This window comes from Mustela putorius, unplaced genomic scaffold (assembly GCF_011764305.1).
Source record: "Mustela putorius furo isolate JIRA1106 unplaced genomic scaffold, ASM1176430v1.1 tig00537350_pilon_pilon_pilon, whole genome shotgun sequence".
Taxonomy (NCBI): Eukaryota; Metazoa; Chordata; class Mammalia; order Carnivora; family Mustelidae; genus Mustela; species Mustela putorius.
In genome coordinates, this window is record NW_025422471.1 from 23,765,625 (window position 1) to 23,792,500 (window position 26,876).

General features: G+C 35.7%; 1 protein-coding gene across 6 annotated transcripts in view; it reads left to right on the forward strand.

The window, feature by feature from the left end:
* The window catches only part of AP3B1 (adaptor related protein complex 3 subunit beta 1), a 352,907-nt gene that overhangs the window by 267,056 nt on the left and 58,975 nt on the right, over positions 1 to 26,876 (forward strand). For all 6 annotated transcript variants that reach the window (XR_006604977.1, XM_004766831.3, XM_045074384.1 and 3 more), the window contains one exon: positions 16,630 to 16,736. Coding sequence is in view for 5 of the 6 variants with exons in the window: in XM_004766831.3 (XP_004766888.1) it covers positions 16,630 to 16,736 (107 nt within the window). In the remaining variant the exon portion in view is untranslated. The remainder of the gene's footprint in view (positions 1 to 16,629; positions 16,737 to 26,876) is intronic.

Consider the following 26,876-nt stretch of genomic DNA (forward strand, 5'->3'; position numbering starts at 1 on the left):
TTTTGATTTGTATTTCCCTGATGCCGAGTGATATGGAGCACTTTTTCATGTGTCTGCTGGCCATCTGAATGTCTTCTTTGCAGAAATGTCTGTTCATGTCCTCTGCCCATTTCTTGATTGGATTATTTGTTCATTGGGTGTTGAGTTTGCTAAGTTCTTTATAGATTTTGGACACTAGTCCTTTATCTGATATGTCGTTTGCAAATATCTTTTCCCATTCTGTCAGTTGTCTTTTGGTTTTGTTAACTGTTTCCTTTGCTGTGCAAAAGCTTTTGATCTTGATAAAATCCGAATAGTTCATTTTTGCCCTTGCTTCCCTAGCCTTTGGGGATATTCCTAGGAAGATGTTGCTGCGGCTGAGGTCGAAGAGGTTGCTGCCTGTGTTCTCCTCAAGGATTTTGATGGATTCCTTTCTCACATTGAGGTCTTTCATCCATATGAGTCTGTTTTTGTGTGTGGTGTAAGGAAATGGTCCAGTTTCATTCTTCTGCATGTGGCTGTCCAATTTTCCCAACACCATTTATTGAAGAGGCTGTCTTTTTTCCATTGGACATTCTTTCCTGCTTTGTCGAAGATTAGTTGACCATAGAGTTGAGGGTCTATTTCAGGGCTTTCTATTTTGTTCCATTGATCTATGTGTCTGTTTTTGTGCCAGTACCATGCTGTCTTGATGATGACAGCTTTGTAATAGAGCTTGAAGTCCAGAATTGTGATGCCACCAATGTTGTTCTTTTTCAATATTCCTTTGGCAATTCGAGGTCTTTTCTGGTTCCATATAAATTTTAGGATTATTTGTTCCATTTCTTTGAAAAAGATAGATGGTACTTTGATAGGAATTGCATTAAATGTGTAGATTGCTTTGGGTAGCATAGACATTTTCACAATATTTATTCTTCCAATCCAGGAGCATGGAACATTTTTCCATTTCTTTGTGTCTTCCTCAGTGTCTTTCATGAGTACTTTATAGTCTTCTGAGTATAGATTCTGTGCCTCTTTGGTTAGGTTTATTCCTAGGTATCTTATGGTTTTGGGTGCAATTGTAAATGGGATTGACTCCTTAATTTCTCTTTTTTCTGTCTTGTTGTTGGTGTAGAGAAATGCAACTGATTTCTGTGCATTGATTTCATATCCTGACACTTTACTGAATTCCTGTACAATTTCTATCAGTTTTGGAGTGGAGTCTTTTGGGTTTTCCACATATAGTATCATATCATCTGCGAAGAGTGATAGTTTGACTTCTTCTTTGCCAATTTGGATGCCTTTAATTTCCTTTTGTTGTCTGATTGCTGAGGCTAGGACTTCTAGTACTATGTTGAATAGCAGTGGTGATAATGGACATCCCTGCCGTGTTCCTGACCTTAGCGGAAGAGCTTTCAGTTTTTCTCCATTGAGAATGATAATTGCAGTGGGTTTTTCATATATGGATTTGATAGTATTGAGGAATGTGCCCTCTATCCCTACACTTTGAAGAGTTTTGATCAAGAAGGGATGCTGTACTTTGTCCAATAGTTTTTCAGCATCTATTGAGAGTATCATATAGTTCTTGTTCTTTCTTTTATTGATGTGTTGTATCACATTGACTGATTTGCGGATGTTGAACCAACCTTGCAGCCCTGGAATAAATCCCACTTGGTTGTGGTGAATAATCCTTTTAATGTACTGTTGAATCCTATTGGCTAGTATTTTGGTGAGAATTTTCGCATCTGTGTTCATCAAGGATATTGGTCTATAGCTCTCTTTTTTGGTGGGATCCTTGTCTGGTTTTGGGATCAAGATGATAAAATGAATTTGGAAGTTTTCCTTCCATTTCTATTTTTTGGAACAGTTTCAGGAGAATAGGAATTAGTTCTTCTTTAAATGTTTGGTAGAATTCCCCCGGGAAGCCGTCTGGCCCTGGGCTTTTGTTTGGAGATTTTTAATGATTGTTTCAATCTCCTTACTGGTTATGGGTCTTTTCAGGCGTTCTATTTCTTCCTGGTTCAGTTGTGGTAGTTTATATGTTTCTAGGAATGCATCCATTTCTTCCAGATTGTCAAATTTGTTGGCGTAGAGTTATTCATTGTATGTTCTTATAATAGTTTTTATTTCTTTGGTGTTAGTTGTGATCTCTCCTCTTTCATTCATGATTTTATTTATTTGGGTCCTTTCTCTCTCTTTTTTTTTTTTTTTGATAAGTCTGGCCAGGGGTTTATCAATTTTATTAATTCTTTCAAAAAACCAGCTCCTAGTTTCGTTGATTTGTTCTGTTGTTTTTTTGGTTTCTGTTTCATTGATTTCTGCTCTGATCTTTATGATTTCTCTTCTCCAGCTGGGCTTAGGGTTTCTTTCTTGTTCTTTCTCTAGTTCCTTTAGGTGTAGGGTTAGGTTGTGTAGCCGAGACCTTTCTTGTTTCTTGAGAAAGGCTTGTGCCGCTATATATTTTCCTCTCAGGACTGCCTTTATTGTGTCCCACAGATTTTGAACTGTTGTGTTTTCATTATCATTTGTTTCCATGATTTTTTTTCAATTCTTCTTTAATTTCCCGGTTGACCCATTCATTCTTTCGAAGGATGCTGTTTAGTCTCCATGTATTTGGGTTCTTTCCAAACTTCCTCTTTTGGTTGAGTGCTAGCTTCAGAGCATTGTAGTCTGAAAATATGCAGGGAATGATCCCAATCTTTTGATACGGGTTGAATCCTGATTTAGGACGGAGGATGTGATCTATTCTGGAGAATGTTCCATGTGCACTAGAGAAGAATGTGTATTCTGTTGCTTTGGGATGAAATGTTCTGAATATATCTGTGATGTCCATCTGGTCCAGTGTGTCGTTTAAGGCCTTTATTTCCTTGTTGATCTTTTGCTTGGATGACCTGTCCATTTCAGTGAGGGAAGTGTTAAAGTCCCCTACTATTATTGTAGTTTTGTTGATGTGTTTCTTTGATTTTGTTATTAATTGGTTTATATAGTTGGCTGCTCCCACGTTGGGGGCATAGATATTTAAAATTGTTAGATCTTCTTGTTGGACAGACTCTTTGAGTATGACATAGTGTCCTTCCTCATCTCTTATTATATTCTTTGGCTTAAAATTTAATTGATCTGATATAAGGATTGCCACTCCTGCTTTCTTCTGTTGGCCATTAGCATGGTAAATTCTTTTCCACACCCTCACTTTAAATCTGGAGGTGTCTTCGGGCTTAAAATGAGTTTCTTGTAGGCAACACGTAGATGGGTTTTTTTTGTTTTTGTTTTTGTTTTTTAATCCATTCTGATACCCTCTGTCTTTTGATTCGGACATTTAGCCCATTAACATTCAGGGTAACTATTGAGAGATATGTATTTAGGGCCATTGTATTGCCTGTAAGGTGACTGTTACTGTACATGGACTCTGTTCCTTTCTGATCTACCATTTGTAGGCTCTCTCTTTGCTTAGAGGACCCCTTTCAATATTTCCTGTAGAGCTGGTTTGGTGTTTGCAAATTCTTTCTTTTTTTGTTTGTCCTGGAAGCTTTTAATCTCTCCTTCTATTTTCAATGATAGCCTAGCTGGATATAGTATTCTTGGCTGCATGTTTTTCTCGTTTAGTGCTCTGAAAATATCATGCCAGCTCTTTCTGGCCTGCCAGGTCTCTGTGGATAAGTCTGCTGCCAATCTAATACTTTTACCATTGTATGTTACAGACTTCTTTTCCCAAACTGCTTTCAGGATTTTCTCTTTGTCAATAATACTTGTAAATTTTACTATTAGGTGATGGGGTGTGGGCCTATTCTTATTGATTTTGAGGGGCATTCTCTGCAACTCCGGAATTTTGATGCTCGTTCCCTTTGCCATATTGGGGAAATTCTCCCCAATAATTCTCTCCAGTATACCTTCTGCTCCCCTCTCTCTTTCTTCTTCTTCTGGAATCCCAATTATTCTAATGTTGTTTCTTCTTATGGTGTCACTTATCTCTTGAATTCTCCCCTCATGGTCCAGTAGCTGTCCCTCTCTTCCTCAGCTTCTTTATTCTCTGTCATTTGGTCTTCTATATCGCTAATTCTTTCTTCTGCCTCATTTATCCTATTTAGCAGTGAGATCCTCCATTTTTTATTGCACTTCATTAATAGCTTTTTTTATTTCAATTTGGTTAGATTTTAGTTCTTTTATTTCTCCAGAAAGGGCTTTTATATCTCCCAGAGGGTTTCTCTAATATTGTCCATGCCTTTTTCTAGCCCGGCTAGAACCTTGAGAATTGTCATTCTGAACTCTAGATCTGCCATATTACCAATGTCTTTAGTGATTAGGTCCCTAGCCTTCGGTACTGCCTCTTTTTCTTTTTTTTTTTTGTGGAGAATTTTTCCGCCTTGTCATTTTGTCCAGATAAGAGTATATGAAGGAGCAAGTAAAATACTAAAAGGGTGGCAACAACCCCAGGAAAATATGCTTTAACCAAATCAGAAGAGATCCCAAATCGTGAGGGCGGAGAGAGGGGATAAAAAGAGGTTCAAAAAGAAAGAAAGAAAAAAAAGAAAAAGAAAGAAAAGAGAAGAATTAAAAAAAAGAAAATGAATAGAGAAAAGTAGAAAAACGAAAAAATATATATACATTAGATAAACTAGTTTAAAAACGTTAAAAATAAAAGGGTAAAAGTTAAAAAAATTTTAGCAGGAGAAGAGAAAAAAATGAAAAAGAAAAAAATATTAAATTAACGGCAAGTCTAAAGAATCATAGGGAGAAAGCCATGAGTTCCGTGCTTTGCTTTCTCCTCCTCTGGAATTCTGCTGCTCTCCTTGGTATTGAAACCACACTCCTTGTTAGGTAAACTTGGTCTTGGCTGGATTTCTTGTTGATCTTCTGGGGGAGGGGCCTGTTGTAGTGATTCTCAAGTGTCTTTGTCCCAGTCGGAATTACACCACCCTTACCAGGGGCTGAGCTGAGTAATCTGCTCGAGTTTGCTTTCAGGAGCTTTTGTTCCCTGAGCGCTTTTTGTAGAGTTCCGGAGGTCGGGAATACAAATGGCGGCCGCCTGGTCTCCGTCCTGGAGGATCTGAGAGCCCGGGGCCCCACTCCTCTGTGCGCCCTCAGAGAACAGCGTCCAGTTACTCCCGTCTTCCTGACATCTGGCCATGCTCCAAGCTCACTGAGGCTGCGACTGGTTCAAGGTACCCCCGAGCTGTGAGCTCACTGTTGGCTCTGTCTCTGTAGCCAGCTTCCCCTTTCTAATACCCGTAAGCTCTGCGACACTCAGACACCCCCGATCCTTCTGTGACCCTGCGGGAACTGAGGCCACGCTGACCCTGCGTGGGCTTCGCCCCGGTTTAGCCTCTGGAGTGATGTCCCTCAGCGGAACAGACTTTTAAAAGTCCTGATTTTTTGCTTCGTTGCTCCGCCGCTTGCTGTGAGCCGCGCCCCGGGGTCTATCTTCCCATCGCTTTGGATTCACTTCTCTGCCAGTGCTGCCTTTCAGCAAGTGGTGGTTTTTCTGTTTCTAGAATTGCTGTTCTTCTTCTCTTCGATCTGCCGATGGATTTGTGGGTGTTTTCAATCTATAGATAAGCTATCTAGCTGATCTCCTGCTAGCTGAAGTAGTCTCAGCCTGCTACTTCTTTGCCATCTTAACTGCTCTCTCTCAAAATTCTTAATATAGAGAAATTACAGGAAGTACTTAGCAAAAAGAAATTAAATGTAAAATTAGACCCTATGAACAATTAAAAGAAATGGATTCCAAGAAACACAACCTTCTAAGACTGAATCATGAAGAAATTAAAAATCTGAGTAGGCTAATTACAAGTAATGAAATTGAATCAGTAATTTTAAAACTCCCCAAAAATGAAAGTCCAGAATCAGGCAGCTTTACAGGTAAATTCTACCAAATATTTCAACAAGAGTTAGTACCTATCCTTCTCAAATTATTCCAAAACATTGACCAGGAAGGAATGCTACCAAACTTATTTTATAAGGCCAGTATTACCTTTATACCAAAACCAGGCAGAGATACCCTAAATACAAAAATTTGGGGCCAGTATCCACTGTGAATATACATGCAAAAATTCTCAACAAAATATTAGCAAACTCAGTTCAATAATACATTAAAAGGATCATATACCACGATTAAGCAGGATTTATTCCAGGGATGCAAGGATGGTTCTACATCGGCAGATAGTTTCACATGATACACTACATTAACAAAAAGGATAAAAATCATATGATCACCTCAGTAGATGCAGAAAAAGCATTTGATAAAATTCAGCATCCATTTATGATTAAAAATTCTTAACAGAGTGGGTATAGAAGGAATGTACCCCCACATAATAAAAGCTGTATCTGACAGACCTACTGTTAACATCATTTGCAACTTTTGAGAAACTTAAAGCTTTTCCTCTAAGATTAGGAACAAGACAAATATGCCCACTTTTGCCAATTTTTCATCATTGTACTGAAAGCCTCAGCAGTCAGGCAGGAAAAAGAAATAGGAATCATCTAAATTTGAAAGGAAAAAGTGAAACCATATGCAGGTGATAGGATACTATATATAGAAAACCTAAAGACTCCACCAAAAAAACTTTTAGAACTAATAAATGAATTGAGTAAAATCACTGGATATGAATTTAACACAGAGAAATTCATTGCATTTCTCTACATTAACAATGAGCTATCAGAATTTAAGAGAGCAATCCCATTTGTAAGTGCATAAAAAATAATAAAATACCTAGGAATAAATTTTTTTAAAGATTTAATTTATTTATTTGACAGAGACAGAGAGAGGCACAAGCAGGCAGAGGGAAAGAGAGAGCTGAAGGCAGCCCTTAACCAACTGAGCCACCCAGGCATCCTGGAATAAATTTAAGCCGGGAATCGAAAGACCTGTACTCTGAAAACTTTAAGACATTGGTGAAAGCAATTGAAGAAAACACAAATAAAAGAAAAGATATACCATGCTTATGGATTGGAAGAATTCATCTTGTTAAAAATGTTCATACTACCAAAAGTAATATATTGATTGAATAAATTCCCTGTCAAAATACCAATGACATTTTTTGCAGAAATAGAGCAAAGAATTTTGAACTTTGTATGAAACCACTGAAGATTCCAAGTTGCCAACGCACTTTTAAAAAAGAACAAAGCTGATGTCCATCAACAAATGAATGGATAAAGAAGATGTGGTGTGTGTACATACAATGGAATATTACTCGGCCAACAAAAAGAATGAAATTTTGCCATTTGCCATGAGGCAGATGGAACTACAGGGTATTATGCTAAGCAAAATAAGTCAGTTAGAGAAAGACAAATACCATATGATTTCACTTTAATGTAGAATTTAAGAAACAAATGAACATGGGGAAGGGAAGGAAAAATAAAATTAGATAAAAACAGAGAGGGAGGCAAACCATAAGAGACTCTTAACTCTAGGGAATAAACTGAGGGTTGCTGAAGGGGAGATGGAAGGGTGGGGTAATTGGACGATGGGCACTGAGGAGGGCACTTAATGTGATAAGCACTAGGTGTTATATGCAACTGATGAATCACTAAATTCTTTCCTTGAAATTAATAACCTATATATTAACCAAACTTAATTTATATAAAAAAAATTTTTAAATAAAAAAGAAAACAAAGCTGGAGGCACTGTATTCCCTGATTTCAAAGTATTCTACAGAGCTGTAATAATCAAAACAGTGTAATACTGGTACAAAAGCAGAGACAGATCAGTAGGATAAAATACAGAACCCAGAAATAAACCCACGTGTATATGGCCAAGTAATGTAAGACAAAGGAGACATGAATATACATGGGAAGGGCAGTCTCTTCAATAAATGGTGTGGGAAAATTGGATAGCTACATGCCAAAGAATGAAACTGGACCACTATCTTATACCATATATGAAGTAAATTCAAAATGGATTCAAGACTTGAATGTAAGATCCAAACCATAAAACTCTTAGAAGAAAACATAAACAGTAGGGGTGCCTGGGTGGCTCAGTGGGTTAAGAAAACATAAACAGTAAGCTCTCCACACCAGTCTTAGTATTATTTTGGACCAGTCTCCTCAGATAAGGGCAACAAAAGCTAAAGTAAACAAATGACATTATTATCAAAAAAGCTTTAGCACTGGGACGCCTGGGTGGCTCAGTTGGTTAAGCAGCTGCCTTCGGCTCAGGTCATGATCCCAGCGTCCTGGGATCGAGTCCCACATCGGGCTCCTTGCTCAGCGGGGAGCCTGCTTCTCCCTCTGCCTCTGCCTGCCATTCTGTCTGCCTGTGCTCGCTCTCTCCCCTTCTCTCTCTGTGATAAATAAATAAAATCTTTAAAAAAAAAAAAAAAGCTTTAGCACAGAAACCATCAGCCAAGCGAAAAGACATTCTACTGAGTGGAAGAAGATGTTTGCAAAACATGGATCCAATGAGGGGTTAATATCTAAAATATATGAAGAACTTACCTGTCTTAGTGTTAAAAGAAACAACCTGATTGGAGCACCTGGGTGGCTCATTCAGTTAAGCTTCCAGCTCTTGATTTCACCTCAGGTCATGATCTCATGGGTCATGAGCTCTGCCTCAGTCTCCATGCTCATCAAGGAGTCTGCTTGAAGATTCATTCCCTTTGTCCCTCCCCCAACTCACGTGCACACTCTCTCTCTCTCTCTCAAATAAATCTTAAAAAAAAAGAAGAAGAAGAAGAAACAACCTGATTAGAAAATGGGCTGAAGACTTATATAGACATTTTTCCAAATAAGTTACACAGATGACCAACAGACACATGAAAAGGTGTTCATCATCACTTATTAAAAGCAAATCAAAACTGCAATGAGATATCACCTCACACCTGTCAGAATGGCTAAAATGAAAAACACAAGAAACAACAAAGTGTTAGTGAGGATGTGGAGTAAAACAAACCCGCATGCACTCTTGGTAGAAATGCAAACTGGTATAGCCACTCTGGAAAATAGTATGGAGCTTCTTCAAAAAATTAAAAATAGAACTACCCTATGATCCAGCAATCCTGCTAGTATGTATTTACCCAGATAAAACAAAAACACTAATTCAGAGGGATCCATGCACCCCTGCTTATAGTAGCATTATTTACAATAGCCAAATTATGGAAGCCACTCAAGTGTCCATTGATTGATGAATGGAGAAAGAAGATGTGGTATATATGTGTACACACACACACAACACACACAGAGGAATATTATTCAGCCATAAATAAAAACAAAATTTTGCCATTTTCAACAACATGGCTGGAGCTGGAGAATATAATGCTAAGTGAAATAAGACATTCAGAGAAAGAAATACCATATGATTTCATTCATATATAGAATTTGAAAAACAAATTAGCAAAGGGGAAAAAAAAGAGAGACCAAGAAACAGACCCTCAACTAGAGAGAACAAACTGATGGTTATCAGAGGGGAGGTGGCTGGGAGGATGGGTAAAATAAGCGTTGAGGATTAAGAGTGCACTTGTAGTGATGAGTGCTGGTGATTACAATAAAAACTTTAAAAGAATTAATTGGTTTCAAGTAAAACAAACCAAAAAACCTACAATGAACTATTACCTGACACTTGTCAGATTAGCTCTTATTTAAAAGAAAAAATAACAAGTATTGGTGAAGAAGTAAGGCAAGGGAATCCTCATACACTGTTCATAGATATATATATTGGTACAACTATTACGGTAAACAGTATGAAAATTCTTCAAAAACTTAAAAATAAAAATACCGTATTATCTAGCAGTCATAGATTTGGGTATTTATCTAAAAATATATGCATCCCTGTGTTATTTGCAGACTTATTTGCATTAGCCAAGCTATGGAAGCAACTTAACGGTCCACTGATAGATAAATGGATATAGAAGAAGTGATGTGATATACACATGCACATACACACTCAGCTATAAAAAAATGAAATCTTGTCAACAACATGGATGGACCTAGGGGATATTATGCTAAGTGAAATGACTGAGAGAAATACAAATACTATATGATTTTACTTATATGTGGAATTTGAAAAGAAAATAAATGAACATACACAGAAACAGACTCAGATACAGAAAACAAACTGTTGGTTATCAGAATAGGAAGGGTTTGGGGGGGCAGGTAAAATATGCAAAGGGGATTAAAAGGTACAAACTTCGTTATAAATAAGTCATGGGAATGTAACTAAGGTACAGCGTAGGGAATATAGTCAATAACAGTGTTACAAATACTTTGCATGGTGACAGATAGTAATTAGAGTTGTTATGGGATCATTCTGTAATGTATAAACATACCAAATTACTATGATATACACTTGAATAAAATAAAGTTCAAGTCAAATTTGCATCATTTTTTGCTATTGGCAGAGATTTACAGATTTACATCATTTTTTACCTATTGGCAATGATTTTAAAGCAACATCCAGTGTTGCTAAGGTTTGGAGAAACAGGCACCCTGCACATGTTTTTGATAGAAATAAAAATAGGTGAAGCTTTTAGAGTCATATTAGCAATATTTGTCAAAACTCAAGTTGCACACACCCTTTGATATAGCAATTCTTTTCTAGGAATTTATCCTACAGACAAAATAGGAAAATCCGGGAGTGCCTGGGTGGCTCAGTGGTTGAGCCTCTGCCTTCAGCTCAGGTCATGATCTCAGGGTCGTGTGATCGAGCCCCTCATCGGGCTGTCTGCTCAGCACGGAGCCTTCTTCCCCCTCTCTCTGTCTGCCTCTCTGCCTACTTGTGATCTCTGTCTGTCAAATAAATAAATAAAATCTTTAAAAAAAAAAAAGGAAAATCTGATATTACTCCTTTCTTTTTTTAGATCTTTTCATTTAATGTCTTAATTTTATAGTTAAAGTTCGTATTTTTAGGATTCTAAGACCTTTGGGTCATCTGACTCCTCCCTACGTCTTATTCACTGTACTCCTTTGCATTTCCAAAATATACCAGTCTCATTCCTCTGCATTTCCTGGCAGTGAAGGAAAAATTGAAACATGGAAAATGATATAATTTTTATTAATTGATTATTTTTTAAAGTATGTTTTTATATGTAGAAGCAAAGTTTTCTTAATCACTAAGTTTTAAGAATTTAAGCATAAGATTTTTTTTTTCAGATTCACTTCACTTTTATTGTGAACAAACAAAATTTCAGTTCAGTACAGCTAAGCTTTAGAATTGATAGAGAAATTTTTCCAGAATTACTCTTAGGTCACAAATAACTACTGTCCCACATAAAGGGGAAAAATCCTACACAGTCAAGGAAAAGGTATCCTGTGTATTGTTTCCATTTGCATGAGCTTATGCATTCTCAAATTTTGTCTGATTTTTTATCCACCACTTATCAATGGATTTATTCAGTCTCTCAGAGAGAATCATACCGATTAATGATAGCATCCAGAACACATGGTTCATTGTGGATACAGGTTCATGATGAATACTGTTACTGTAAAAATACTTGGGATTTTTTTTACTTGGAATGAAATTTCATCCTAACTTAAATTTTAACTCAACATAGGGTATATTTCTGTTTGTTTTTAATACCTGAGAACTATTTAAAACATTTTTATTCTGCTTTTGTCAGAAATGACACTTAAGGCCTCCCTCTCTTTTTAACAAGTCAGTTCAGCAAATATTTGCAGATTGTCTGATAAGTTTAAGGGTACTTTGTTACATACCCCTTTTTGTTGGCTGGAACCAGTAAATTAGTCCTTTTATTCCAGGGACTAATATCTAGTCTAGGGCACAGATACCTGAACAGTAGAGGCACAAAGTGTCAATGAATGAGGAGGGAGACAAAAACCAATTAAAAAACTATAAAGGCCTTGTGGAAGAACTGATCTGAGCTTAGTGATAAAGATAAATGGAGTGTACAGGAGAAAAGCTTTGTTGACAATGGTTCTTAAGATACGGACTTCATTTCTGCTGCTTATTAGCCTACAGTAGTTCTCCATTGTCCATGGTAAACAGTTTGTGGATCAGAAAGTAAAGGGTCACTCTCCAGTAGCTTGAGTTCTCGGCTGTGAGAATTAGATTAATTTTGAAAGAGGGTCAGAAACATTCCTTTAGTTTTATCTAAAAGGCACATCATAATCCACAGTTATCTATTCCCTATACGAAGAAAACTTCTAGTATTGAATTTATCTATGTCTTCATTCAGAAAACATTTATTGAATGCTTGCTCTGATACAAGTAATCTGCTACATGCTGGAGATTCTAAATGCATACATTTTCCCTACCCAGGGAATTCTGTTTCTTGAGAACCATTACAGTTTGAAAGTTCCTTGGCTATTTTATATTTCTGCAAGCGAAGAGATCTTTTAGTACTCCATACCATGTGATCTTGGTAGGATGATCATAAAGCAACAATCACACTCCAGTGTTTTTTTTATAAGAAATATATACCTATGTAATTATACTATTGGTACAACTAACTCTTCTTAAAATTTTATCAGCAACCAGTAATGATGCTCCAGATAAGCCTTATGATCTGTGATATCATATTGATGAATAAATTGTAGTAGAGGCATTGGAGTGGAGTGGCTAAGAGGACAATGGAGCTGGAGTGTCTGAGTTTAAATCTCATGCTGTTCTTGTTTTTTTAAGATTTTTTTTATTTGAAAAAGAGCACAGAGCGAGAGAGATAGCATGGCGGTAGGAGGGTACAGAGGGAGAGGGAGAAGCAGACTCCCTCCTGAGCAAGGGGCCCGACCCAGATCCCAGGACCCTGGATCATGACCTATGCCAAAGGCAGACACTTAACTGACTCAGTCACCCAGGTGCTCTTGTCCTTCTAATTACGGAGCTGGGTAATCTTGGACAAGTTACTTAATCTCTTTGTGCTTTTGCTTTAATCTATAAAATAGGGATAATAGTAAAACTTTTAGGAGTCATAAATGGATTAAATGAGTTGATAAATGTAAAAGCACTTAAAACTCTGCTGGGCACATGATAAGCATTATATAAGGGTGTTATCTGTGATGGAGATGCAGCAGCAAGGAATTACATTTAACTGTTTAAATAACTTCATATTAAACCAGTATATATTAAAACTTTGATGTATCATTAAGTTTTGAGGCAAAAGTTTGATCAGAAGAGTAATTGTATAATTATTTTATAATTAAATATATAGTTGACCCTTGAACAATGTTTGGGTTAAGGGGCACTAACAACCACCTGTCACTTTTGACTCCCCCAAAATTTAACTATTAATAGCCTACTGTTAACTGGAAGCCTTACTGATAGTGTAAACAGCCAATTACACATATTTTGTATGTTATATGTATTATATAACATTATTAAAATAAAAACAAATGGTATTAAGAAGATCATAAGGAAGAGAAAATACATTTTTAGCATTATACTTAAAAAAAAAAAATATGTCCATAAGTGGACCTGCACAATTCAAACCTGTGTTGTTCAAGTGTCAATTGTACTTTAGTAAAGAAAGAAGTGTTTCTCAGAAAGTTTTAAAAATAAAAAGAAGAGGGCGCCTGGGTGGCTCAGTGGGTTAAGCTGCTGCCTTCTGCTCGGGTCATGATCTCAGAGTCCTGGGATCGAGTCCCGCATCAGGCTCTCTGCTCAGCAGGGAGCCTGCTTCCCTCTCTCTCTCTCTGCCTGCTTCTCTATCTACTTGTGATTTCTCTCTGTCAAATAAATAAATAAAATCTTTAAAAAAATAAAAAGAAGAAAATGGATTTGTAATCCAAATATCTTGGGTTTACCATCTGGCATGCCAGTTCAGATCTTTTCATATGCAAATCCCCTCTGCCCCTAAGTGTGATCATAGTGGGATACTCTTATCATTTACTTCTCTATTAATCATACACATTCCTTGCCCTGCCATAGATGTTCTTTAACAGTTTCATTTTTTAATGACTTCATGGTTATCTTTTATATTGTTGTAATAAATTATATTTAACAGTTTTACTATTATTGGAAATTTAACTTGTTTTCATTTTTTTGTCTTCATCATTAGTGAAGCAATACACATCATAAGTATATTATTTCATTATCTCCCCAACTGTTTCATTAAGATAAATCCCCAGGAATAGAATTGCTGGGGCAAAGGCTTTGAAGAATTTAGTTGTCTAAGATTGCCTTTCCCAAAGCTTGTACCAGCTTACATAGTATTAGTATGAGAGTACTGATTCCTGATACACTTACTGATGCTGAATCTAAAAATTGCCTTTGCCAAGTCAGTGGGTAGAAATGATACCTGGTTTTCATTTGTATGCCAGGTTATTTTTTTTTTTAACTAGTAGAATTATTTTTTTAATGCATTAATTAAATACTTAAACATAGTCAGCTAACCTCAGAATCCATTTTTGGATAAATTTTCAGTGCAAGCTTCTATCTTGCCAGACCTGGAAACAGATGTATAGTCATTTCTTTAGTACCTAAACCTTATCCTGAAATGATATTAAAAGTCTCTTCCTTTTTTTTTTTTTTCCTTAAGTCAAACTTTAGTGTGAATTTTCCTCTGGCTTTTGATGTCTTTTTTCCTCTGTGTGTCTTTAAGCCAAGCCATAGTTGAAATCAGAGGCTTTCTTACTCAATATTTTTCCTTACATGGGTATCTAATATTTTGGATGGATGGACAAATATTTAGAACCTACCAAAAAAGTGACTTTTGGAAATGCAACATATTGATCCAAGATAAAAGAACCAGTTCCTGGTCCCACGGTGGTTCTTCCATTCACTTGTTCTGTGATCTTTCCAAGACATAATCTCCCTGTGCCTCAGTTTACAGTGTCTTTAATATAAATTTTTTTTCTACCTCACCTTTTGTTTTTAGCCCTTTTCATGTCATGCCTGAATTATTGTATTCCTCCTCCTGCCAACCTGATTGCTCCTCCTTTGATTTTTGTCCCTTATACTGATAAGGAGCAGTACATATATTGTTGCTCTTTTCAGTATTTTTAACAGCTCCCTTTGTTGTAGAGGATAAAAATAACTTCCTCAGTTTTCCACGTTCCCACCTCTCAGCCTCTGTTCGCAGTAATATCTCACCTACTAAGTCACCAGGTTCTTTGCTCTTATTTAAAGTCTGCCCTTACTTAAAAACTGAGCTTCATTTCCTCCCATTCGTAAGGTCTTCCTTTACCACCATATCCCCATTGATCCCCCCACCCCCAAATCCCTGTGACACTTGCTAACTGTATGTTGGTTTTCAACGTAGATCTGAGGAAGCCTGGGGATTTGTAGCAGTGTTTCAGGCACACTGAAGGAGCAAGGAAGAAAGCAAGGGCTCCATTCCCTCTTCCACCCAGTCTCCACTCTGCTTTTTCTATTATCTATGGTGAAATTTTATTTCAGACTTCTTTGAAAATTTTCTTTTTCGGGCAATATCATTTTTTTATTCCTAACTTTCTGAATTATTTTTTCTGCCTAACTACAGGGTATTGTGAGACTAAATGGGAAAAAGATAGTTTGAAAAGTCCTGTTAAATAAATGTTACTTCCTTTATGCTCTTATTTTGAAGTGCGTTTGTTGAAAGATAAAACTCATTCCACATTTTTAGTTTTTTTCACTCAACAGTCAAGCAGTTTCTAAGCACTAAAAATTAATGCATTAGCAGACTAGTAGAAATAAAAAATAAAAAGACACAGATTTGTATTAGAAGAGAGGTATGGTTGTAGAAGCATGTCCAAGTTTATCTGTAGAACAAAGAAGGCAATTTAGAAGCTGTGTTTTGTTGAGTCAGCTTGTGCTTTCCTTCCAAGCGGTACCATAATGTGTAGCAGTTACAAGGTAAACAAGGCAGAGAAGAACCTTCCAGGTAAAGAGAATAGAAGATATTGGGAACAAGATACTGGAAACTATTAATCGGTAGGGCCTGAAGATAGGAGTTGCCAATAAAATTAGAGGTAGATCTTCTACCCAGTATGATACCAACTGGCCACACATAGCTCTTACATTTAAATTTAAGTTAATTAAACTGTGAAGTACAATTCTTTAGTCATACTAGCCATATTTCAAGAGTACATTAGGTTTATGTGCTACTGGCTACTATAATGGACAGTGCCAAGCTAGAGCATAGAGAACCTTGTGCACTTTGTTAAGGAATTGGACTTCTATCTTGTAGGTACTTGTGAGCCTCTGAAGAATCTTAAGCAGGGGAGGATGAGATCTGTACTTTTTCAAAAATTTTCAGATTTTCACCTGCATGATCTCGTGTACATAGTGGTTTTAGAATAAAAAATTTCTATCTGGTACATAGCTTTTGCTGACAAAGTATAAGTAGAAGGGAGTTAGGACCCTGTAATTACCCCTGTAATTATTATAGTGGAGAATAAAACAGAGAACGGATATAAATACCCTTTTGAGACTTCTGATTCTGCTGGAGAACTCTTGAAAGCTGTTGTTCTTTATATTAGCTGGGGAAAAAATGTTTCTTTACCTTTTTTTTTAGTTTTAGTGAGGTTACTGGGTGATAATGTTAGTGATAACATTATATGATAAAATTTTCAAAAATTATTACTCAAAGTATTTGTACCATTATATTTTGTTATAGGAGTTGCCAGTGAAAGCTAAGACTAATAACTGCCATGACTTGATAATAACTAAGTCAAGATGTTAAATAGAATTGTCATAGATTTATTAATCAAAGTAATTTAATTAGATTTACTAACAAAATAAAAATGTTGCTTTTAATAATATGAATTAAATTTTCATGCACATTTGCTAATTTGGGCCTTTTCCTACAGTTAACCCGGTATCCACTCCAGTTGCATTTCCCACGCCAGCTCTTTCTCCAAGCTTGATAGCTGATCTTGAAGGTTTAAACTTATCAACTTCTTCATCAGTCATCAGTGTAAGTAATTTTCAAAATATATTAGCTCGGTTTTCATGTGATTCCATTGCATCATTCTTATCAAAATGTAAATAATCGAAGTAGATTCTTAGTCTTGAACAGTTTCTCTTGTAAACAAGTTCAATTCAGATCTCATCTTTTAATTTTATAAATATTTTTAAAAATTTGCTCTACCCAAACCATTATCCTCACAATTGACTTCGACTTATTATCCACATTTAATTATCATGTACATTTTTCTCTGGCACTCTTACATATATATAACATACAGCGTTCTTTGCCACAGTGGGTTCATTTATATACATAAATTCTGCCATAAACAATTGTTGTCTACATTAATAGACTTAAATTCCCACAGTCATTGTATTTCTATTACACTGTTCTTATACCATAGGCTCTTAAAAATACCTGTTTTCATTTTAAAATTCAAGGTTGTGTTTCTCTTTTATCTTTATATGCTTATTTACATGCCTTCATATCCATAAAAAAATTATTTAATGTTACTTCCAGGGTATGGCTTGAAGTGAGGCCAGAGGCCAGCCTGTCTCAAAATAATGCCAAAACCATCAGCCTGTCGTAATATCTGAAACTGCAATAACTTTTTCTCTGTTAGCATATTATATCTACTAACCTTTCACTCTAAATCAGGCATGCTGCCTACAGCGTAAAATCTGTTGATATGCTTGACCTCCTGCTAATTTGTTGTCAGAAACCTGACAAAGTAAGAGACAAAATAGTAAGTTCTGATGTGGACACAAGGTAGCTTGAATAGATCTGGTGTATCACTGGTTCCCCTGGCTTAGTAATCTGAGCTCCTGGGGGCCATAGAGCTGGTTCTGCCAGAAGTGGGAAAGAGAAGTACTAATTCTTAAACATTTTTACAAAAAATTTCCCCATGAAAGCAAATGTGATATTAGGACCATTTGGTTTAGAATGAACAAGTGAAAACTATTAAGCTGAGCATGCTGTTTTAAGTTGTAGAATGCAGTTACCTCTAACTGCTCAGAAATGAGTAAGAATGATATCTAGGGTTTTAGTTTGCCATTCTTGTTGCTAAAAGAAAAGGCACATTGAAAGAGATGGAGGGAAGCAGTGAAAGAAGCAGTTGTCTTTATTATTTAAGTAATAAATATTTCTTGAGCATTTGGGTAGGCTGTAAAGAGAAAGTAGAAATCAAAAAATCTGTAGTAAAGCAGTTAGTCCTTGCGGGAAAAGGAAGGCCCTAAAAACTTGGGAGACAGTAAGGTAGTAGATTAATAACTCAGGCCTTGATATCAGATGATCAGGGTACAAATCTCTGCTTAGCTGCTTGCTAGCTATGTGTTTGGGCAGATTGGTATGTAACTTTTCTACACCTCACTTTCCTGTGGAGATAGTATATACCCTATAGGATTGTTATGACACTAATGAGATAATAGATGTATAGCTCTTAGAACAGTGACTGGCACATTGTCATCACTCAATAAATAATAACTAATATTTTTTAAAGTGATATGGTAATGCATCCTTAGTAGACTCCCATACCTTAATAGCTATAAGAAGAATGCAGTTGAGATTAGAAAAGCTTACAGGAAATTTTTATTCATCATAAAGTAGTTGAAGAACTCACCCTTTAATACTAAGAAAAATATTTATTGGGATGGTCTCTTGAAAGGAGAGGAAAGGCACTCCATCCAAAGAGCATAGAAAAAAAGGACTGTCAAATGGACAAAATGGGTAGAGGGGAATGGGAGATAAAGACTACCAGTTATGGAATAAGTAAGTCATGGGAATAAAAGGCACAGGATAAGGAATACAGTCAGTGATATTGTAATAGTGTTGCATGGTGACAGGTGGGATGAGTGTAGCATATAGTCAAGTTGAATCACTGTGTTGTATACCTGAAAGTATACTTGTGTGCCAACTATAATCAAAAAATTAAGAAAAAAAGACTGTCACATTCAGCTGAGTGAAGCAAAATCTCAAACTTACTTCCAAAAGCTAACAAAGTGATCAAACAAATAGTAGTAATAAGAATGGCAACCAGAATTCACCAGCAATAACAACTAAGGAGAGAATTAGAACTGAAAGAGAAAGATAACAACTTTGTAAAGTGGAGCCTATAGAAATAAATAGAATATTCTGATGCAAAATGGCATGGCTCCTAATCTCACCTCCAGTCCTCAAAACAGTACTTTAAAAAGATTAATGAAGCAAACTAATTTTTTCATTATGTATATGAGTTTAGAAAGAAGTAGACTAAAGACATCAGAAAAAATAGCAAGAAAAACCCTCAAAAATTACAATCCGCATGTAATGGTATGGGATCTCAACAAATAAAAGAGCCTTTTGGATTCTAAGATGAAATTCATAGATAAGAGTACATCCATAATTTTTAAAATCAACATGTTTCCCTTATTTTGAATAGAAGGAAGAAAGAGAACTTAAAATAAAGTAATAATTACACATTGCCATATAAATGCTTGTCCATGACTACACTAGAAATGTACTGAAGTACAGTTAAATGGTACTGGCACTGATACGAAGAACCACCATGAATGTGACGACTGTAAATGCAGACCAATATAGGTGTATTAGCAACTCAAATAGTGTGGGATGCGGTGTTGCCATCAGTAACATAATTTTCCAAAATGTTGAACAGTTTCTAGTAGTTACATTCCAAGTCCTAGCCTAGTTTATATGATTTCCTACTCTGTAGATGAATTTTATTTAAATTTATCTTCCTTATATATTTGGTAAAATAGGGGTTGATTTTATTTTTTTGAAATTACTAAAATATTTATAATGAAACCCAAAGAACAGTTCCTTTTCACACTAAGTATATTTCACTATTTTTCATAGTGAAATGAAAAATTTCACCATTTGTTCTAACCTTTTAAATTACATATTCAGAACACAGGGATTTTTAAACTTAATTCCTAGTGAATATCATTATCATTGTAAGGAAAAGCTTGGTTTGTCAAACTGTTCGATAAAGAAGATGTATAAACACAGTCTTTGTTCTAGTCTTACTTGAGATTAATTGGCAGTTGGCCAACAGATGGCTAAAAATGAAGAGACACTTCATTTCGTACAGTAGTATGTCTGTGAACAAATTGTAAATTTTTTAGTGAATTACTAATTAATTTTTCTACCAGATTATCGTTAGGCTAAGAGTTTCTAAATTGTTACACATGAAGCCCCAGGAATTCAGCAGTCCTCAGAATGTTACAGCTTCTAGAGGGGATGAGAAAAAGTGAGATGAGGGAAAAGACAATTTGCATATAAGAATAAATTGTTCACCTCTGTAATTAGAAATGTTGGATTGAAAATTGGTCTTTTCTGCTTTAAATATTTTTTTGTATATTTGGGACACAAAATGTTAAAGTGAGTTCAGCAGTTCAAGTTACCTCTGAAGACTTTTAATGGTATTTTTGTTTTTGGGGGGTTTTTTTGCTGATAAACATGAGTATGAAACCTTGTCTCATTCTTTGCACTTTTTATGTTTCTTTTCAAACTAGTTTTATAAGAAAATTTATTAATTTGCTTACTTAATATTTGAGCTTTCTATTTCTATGGAAAAATGACTTCTAAATTCAATCCCCCAAATCCTATGAAACCCGTGACAGAAGTATAGTATCTGTGGTTCTTTAGCACCTAATCACAAGTAGGAAGGTTTCTTTAGGGATATACTTTTCCAGAGTTCTGTTTTAAAATACCAAGAATTCATTTAGAAAGTCAGAGCAACATTTAGGGAATCCATTGAACTTGGAGCCCGAATACTTGATATCTGTCATTGGATGAGCTAGTTACTATCATCATGACTAGGGGCCGGTCATTGACTTGTATAAACTTTCATTTTTAATTTAAAAAATGGAGATAATACTTCCCCCAAACACTTAATTGTGTTTTCATGAAAAGTAAATAAAATAATGAGCCTGAAAATGTTTGAATTCTGTTCTGTGGCTATCTTGTGGAGTGAGAAGAGACAAATGAAGATGGAGTGCTAGGAAACATTGTGATATAAAGGCAACAGAGAAAAAGGCCAAGAAGATAAGTTAGCAAAGGAGGTGAATTGTGGATCACAGTATCAGGAAGCGCACAGATTAGGAAGGGAAACAGACAAATCATTTTATTGAAGTAAGTGTTACACTGGAGGCATAAATCTGCTTGAGTGCTACCAGTTGACCAAGATCTCTTAGAAAAGAATTTGTATATGTGACCTCGGAACTGAATCTGGAAGAATAGGAAGAGTTAGTCTAGGTGGCTGGAGTAGAATAAGAATGACGTGACGGACAGAGGAAGTAGGGTATGCAGAGCCTTGAGATGTGAGCTGACTTGGAATATTAGAGAAGCAGTAGTTAAGTGTGGCTAAAGTATAGCACAGATAGGTTGAATAACCCGAGTCTGATCTTGGAAAACTAAGTTGGTGACATACTGACATGGGAAAATTGTGGCAATGACTCCTTACCTTACTGCTTTCCAATCTTTTCATGTTATGGTACATACAGAAAAGTGATGATATGTGTAGTGTTCTCTGGGATAAACAGAGACTACTAAAGGAGGCAGGAGGTACCCAGCCTAGGGGCTCCAGCTACCACAGGCCCCACCTGGCCTTCCTGAGGGCTAATCATGGGGCAGCAGCACAGCACACTTCTAACCTATTTGTGGCACGTTAGTGAGGAAGCACTGACTTAGCTGCTGTAATATTAGTGATTTGATCTTCATGGATCACAGTCTCCAAGTGGAATTAACTCAGGAGGGTGCAGGAAGATTCATTTAAAAAGTGATCATTATAGAAAACAAGGCAGTAAATTGAGGGATGATAAGTAATTCCAAGAACAGTCCATGAAAGAGAAACCAGAATTGCAATAAGAGAAGCCCTATTTGATACAATATGCTACTTAGAGTTAGCCAGACTCCATCTTGTCCACTGCTCAATTGACCCAAGACTACTGAGGTCAACTGCAGGTTTAGGGTTTCCTGAAAGTACCCTCAGGTTGATAATTCACTTGGACACCCACAGAACTCAGGAAAGCACTATACTTAAGATTACAATCTTACTAAGATTGAGACCTCGGCTGAGATCAAGAATCACACTTGGGGAGCCTAGGTGGCTCAGTGGATTAAGCCTCTGCCTTTGGCTTAGGTCATGATCCCAGGGTCCTGGAATCGAGCCCCACACTGGGCTCTCTGCTCAGCAGGGAGTCGGCTTCCCCCTCTCTCTCTGCCTGCCTCTCTGCCTACTTGTGATCTCTGTCTGTCAAATAAATAAGTAGAATCTTAAAAAAAAAAAATTACAATGTTATTGTAGCAATAGGTTATAAATTAGAACTAACCAAAGGAAGAAACAGATATCCTGAGTGGGTTTCAAATTCACAGGTTACCTACTGGCATCAACATATGGCAGTATGCACAGAGTATCCACTTAGCATACATTGTCTAGTGAATCACATCCTTGGCAACAGCCATCAGGTGTGGTCCCCCCAAAGTGCTGAATATTAAAAGACACTCCAAGGGTTTAGAGATTACCTACCTCTCAAGAGCTAAGACACAGTCCACATCTCTCTTTGAGAAGACCAAATTCTTTACTACACATATGCCAGTAAATGTTTCATTCATTGAACAAGTATTTGTTCAGGCCAGAATATAAGGCAGGTGCCAAAGATAACAGTAAACAAGTTGAGCTAGGTTTCTGCCCTCAGGGAGTTTACAGTTGAGAAAGGACATAATGAAAAATTTCCTCAAGGGTATATATTAATACCAGGTACTTTAATTGTATAACATAGTTTTGTCCATTTGGGAATTTCTGTAGATACAAGTTGTCTTTTTTTTTTTTTGGTCATTATTTTTCTGATTTTACATTGGCTATGCTCCATAGTCCAACCTATCTCCATCTGTACTATTACAGCTAAAAATCTAGTGAGAGTTACTTTTGACATTTAACAGACTTTAAAATTTAGATATCTAAACTGCTTTTCCTCTTTGACAAGGAGTAGAAGGCTAATTTTCGCAGTCCATGCTGTTCACCATCTGCTTTCCTTAAATTGCCGCTGTGAAACATCACTCCCTCACTTAATGTTGGAATAAAGCCTCATGAGGCCTGGGTGAAGATAGTGGCAACAGTAGCATTAAACTAAGGTCTGTAGGTGTCTTTATAGGTAGACAGCCTGGGGTTTACTGTGACCAGCGAAAGAATGGCCTTGTTTGTCATTATGACCAAGAAACTATGTAACTGAAGTCCCCCCCCCCCACCCCACCCAACCCTTCAAGGATTGTCAAGCTGAAGGGTAGGAATAAGGAATCCCATGTAATGCACTCTAATTAGGGCAGACAGAGTGAGGCAAAGAAAAGGCATTTTTAAAAAATACATAAACCAAACTCAGCATCTGAAGTGTTTATCATTAGTTCTGTCGATATCTAAGGAATATTTTAAAAATGGCTAGCAACTAAGCTTGTTTTTGTTGTTGACAGAGATTGGCAACTAATGAAGCTATAACTTTCCATGATTAGGGATGAGGGCCTGACCCTTTTTTTGTTATAGGATCTTAGTTGGAAAATAGAAAAGAGTAACTGTCAGACCTGCTTTTGGTGTTCAGGTTACAGTATCAGTTTTCAAACGATATGGAGAAAAAACAAACCATAATTCATGAAGCAGAATCTGGTTTACCCAGTGTGAAATTTACTAAACAGAATTGGGAATTATTAGGATAATTGCATATTGTAATGATGACAGTTGTAATTGAAGTTGATTTCTGTTTTTCTTAAGTGGACTTTTATCTTAAATAGATTTCTCTCTCTCTCTCTCTCTCTTTAATTAATGCTCGGTTAAGGCATTTTAGTTTTGTTTACCAGTCAGCTTGTCTTGGTCTGCTGGGGCACCAGTTTTCTTATTTGTCTGCAAGGACACAGTGCTTTAAGGGAGTCCTTATTGATACCAGCATTTACTAAGTCGTGCTCCAGACATTTCATGAATATGTGGTCTCATTCCCAAAACAAATAATATATATATGATAAAGTTTGTTGTCTAATATGGTGGAAGAACTTTATTTTAAAGAACATTTATCTTTTACATTTTAAACACTTGTGGTGTTTTCAAGCCCCAAGCTAAGAGATGAGTCCAGCTAAGACCAAATTATGTTGAGTTTAGAGGAGGAGGAAATTATAAGTCAAAATTAAAAATAATTTTGTCATTTTAAATTTGGGAAAAATCCTTTATTTGTTCTGATGAAACTGTCAGTAGCCATGGAACTGTGGTAAAAATAATGAAAAATCATTGGCCTGGGTCTGCTTAAATTGAAAACATTTTTTAATTAAAGTTTGACAGTGTTTTGTGCTTCTATTGCCTAGCCATGTCCCATCTTATTCTTTGATTCAGTTCTCCTCTGGGTATGAGTTGCTTTAATTTTTAAATTAAACTTTAAAAGTGTGTCATACTACTGTCATACTACTACTTCATCTTTTTATTTCTGCACTACTTCAGAGGTCTCATAGTTAATACCAGACCATTATCAACTCTCCCTTTTCTACATTATTAAAAGGAACTGCTTTTTAAAAAGAGATTGTTACTAATTTTTAGTTGCAGGGTTTTTATTAGGAAATATTTTTTATTTGGCTTAAGTAAATACGTGCCAATCTGTAAGTCCTGACTAGTGGATAATACTTTTATAATGAATGCTTTGTCAATAACATAATAAAATTATCTACAATAAAAAAATCGATTATGTCAGATGCTAATTAATGAACTAGTAATGATTGTGGCCCAAAGAAAGCAGGCCACCCATCAAAATATAGAAAATGCATATATAAATCTGCCAGAAATTGAGGGATTAAAGAGGTGATAGTAAAGAAAGCTTTGGGCCTTTCTTTTCCTCTTTCTACTTTGTGGTGAGTAGTTCCTTTCATTTGCTATCAGCTTACTCTTTCTAGAGCTGAGGCAGTTCTCTGAATATCTACTGACTTCTTTTCTAAGATTATGGGTTCTAGCTTTTGTGTATTGTAATTAAATGGACTATAATAGTAAACAGTAAATTAGGTTTTTAAAATAGCAGTCATTTTAAAAATATTAAATCTTTTCTGGCTGTTTTTTATTTTACATATCCAGAAGTGATTGAACGTTGTGTTACTATCAACTGCTATGTTTCAAATTTTGTTGCTTGTGTTGAATTTGTGGTATTTGCAGCGAAATACACTTTTTTAAGCCTTACAGTATCTTAGATTATTATGTATCAGCCAATTGTGTATCAATTATATTTAATCATACATCAATCAAATTAACTTCTGTTACCTTTGTTCCCCTTTAAAAAGCTTGTCAAAAATTTTATAAATATAGGGTGGGGCATGATATAAAAATTTTATATAATATTATTAAATCTTTGAATAGCTAAACATGGAAAGTATTGTTGTGATGCTTAAATAAACTTTGTTTCTCTTCAGAGGACAAGAAAATGAATTAAACTATAGGGCACATGCCCAACTAATGCTAAAAAATTAATTTATTACTAGAGAGAAGAGTGCATGGAGTAAAAATAGATAAGTACAGTATATGACCCTACTATCAAAGAAAAGTAAAAGCCACTAATCTTAGAATATATCAGACACACTCTTATTTAAATCATTCAGGAATGTAATTAGAGATAGCTTTTATAGGCCTATCAATGAGGGTTATTTCTTTAAATTTACAGCTGTTCCACATTACTGAATATATAAGTATTTCCCCCAAATGTTGAATTAATAGTGAAGATATATTTTACAATTCTGCATGCACACACACACATAAACAATATATCAAAAAGTTTTCCTTTAAAATGCATAATTTAGATTAAGAGAGATGCCAACCAAATGTATATCTTCTTTGAACCCTTATTCAAGCAAACCAGCTTTAAAAAGACATGTATGATAGTCAAGGATATGTGAACACTATATTTTACATGATATTAAGGGGAATTACTTTTTAATGTAATAACAATTACGAAGTTTCTTTTAAGAGTCCTTATCTGTTAGATGAACTAACCAAATTGTTTCTTGATGAAATTAGATCATATCTGAAATTTGCTTTTAAATAATTCAGAAATTGAGTAAGGTGTTGGATTGTAGTTTGGACAAATGTTGAAAATTTTTTAAACCTACTTATGAGTTATGAGCTTTTCATTATATTTTTCTTTTTTTCTACTTTTGTATGCATTTCAGAGTTTTCATAATAAAATGTTTCTTAAAATACATAATTTCAGAAATTCATTTATTACCCATTTTCACTGAAGTTTTAGCATCCATGCTCCATAGAATGTGTAACCTGGCAAAGTTATCTTGTAAATTTAAACTAGTATATCAAAATTTGACTTCAGTTCCAGTTGTCATCTATGAGATTAGAAGACTGTAATAGATTGTCTTTTTTGTCTTTTTAAGGTCCCTTCCAATGCTAAATATCTTGAAGTCTGTGGGAAATTAAATGGAGAGATGCTAATGACTTTAGTAAAATCATTGTCAGCATAAGGGAAAGTTGCCTTATCTTTTATATTAGAGATGTATTTTAGATCTAATAAGACTTAATCTCTGAGTCTCTGGAAGATAAGACAGGTCCTGTTTACCACCTTTTCAATACCCAGTGCTTGATACATAATAGGTGCTCATCAAAAGTGTGTTAAATGAATGAAATTAATCTTTTCCTGTTTTCTGGCTTACTCATGATGGAATCCATTCCCAGTGATGTCAGTTTGAGGACTATATTATTAATATGTTATTTTGTTACATTACTGAGGAAACTGTTCCTATCCATCACATAACTGAAAGGTAGTTGTACTCCTTACATGTCTTCATAGTCTTTAGCATGTAGCATTTAAGACAATAAAATGGAGAATTAAGTTACTGCTTTAAATTACTGGACTGAACGTATTTTAATTACCCATTCTTTATATTTCTTAAATGCTGTCTTCCTTTGGCTAAAAATAAAGCATGGTAAACTGAGAACCTAAAAATATCATTTCTATTTTATGTTCCTGTCAATAGAACAGATCTCCTAAAAATTTAAAGCACATCTTTCTAAGGTAACATTTACCTCCTCACATCTTTAGCAGCTATCAGACATGACATGGGACATATTCATTGACCCTAAAAATTTTCATCAGAATCATGCACTGAAAGGGGGCAGCCCCAGCTAGACAA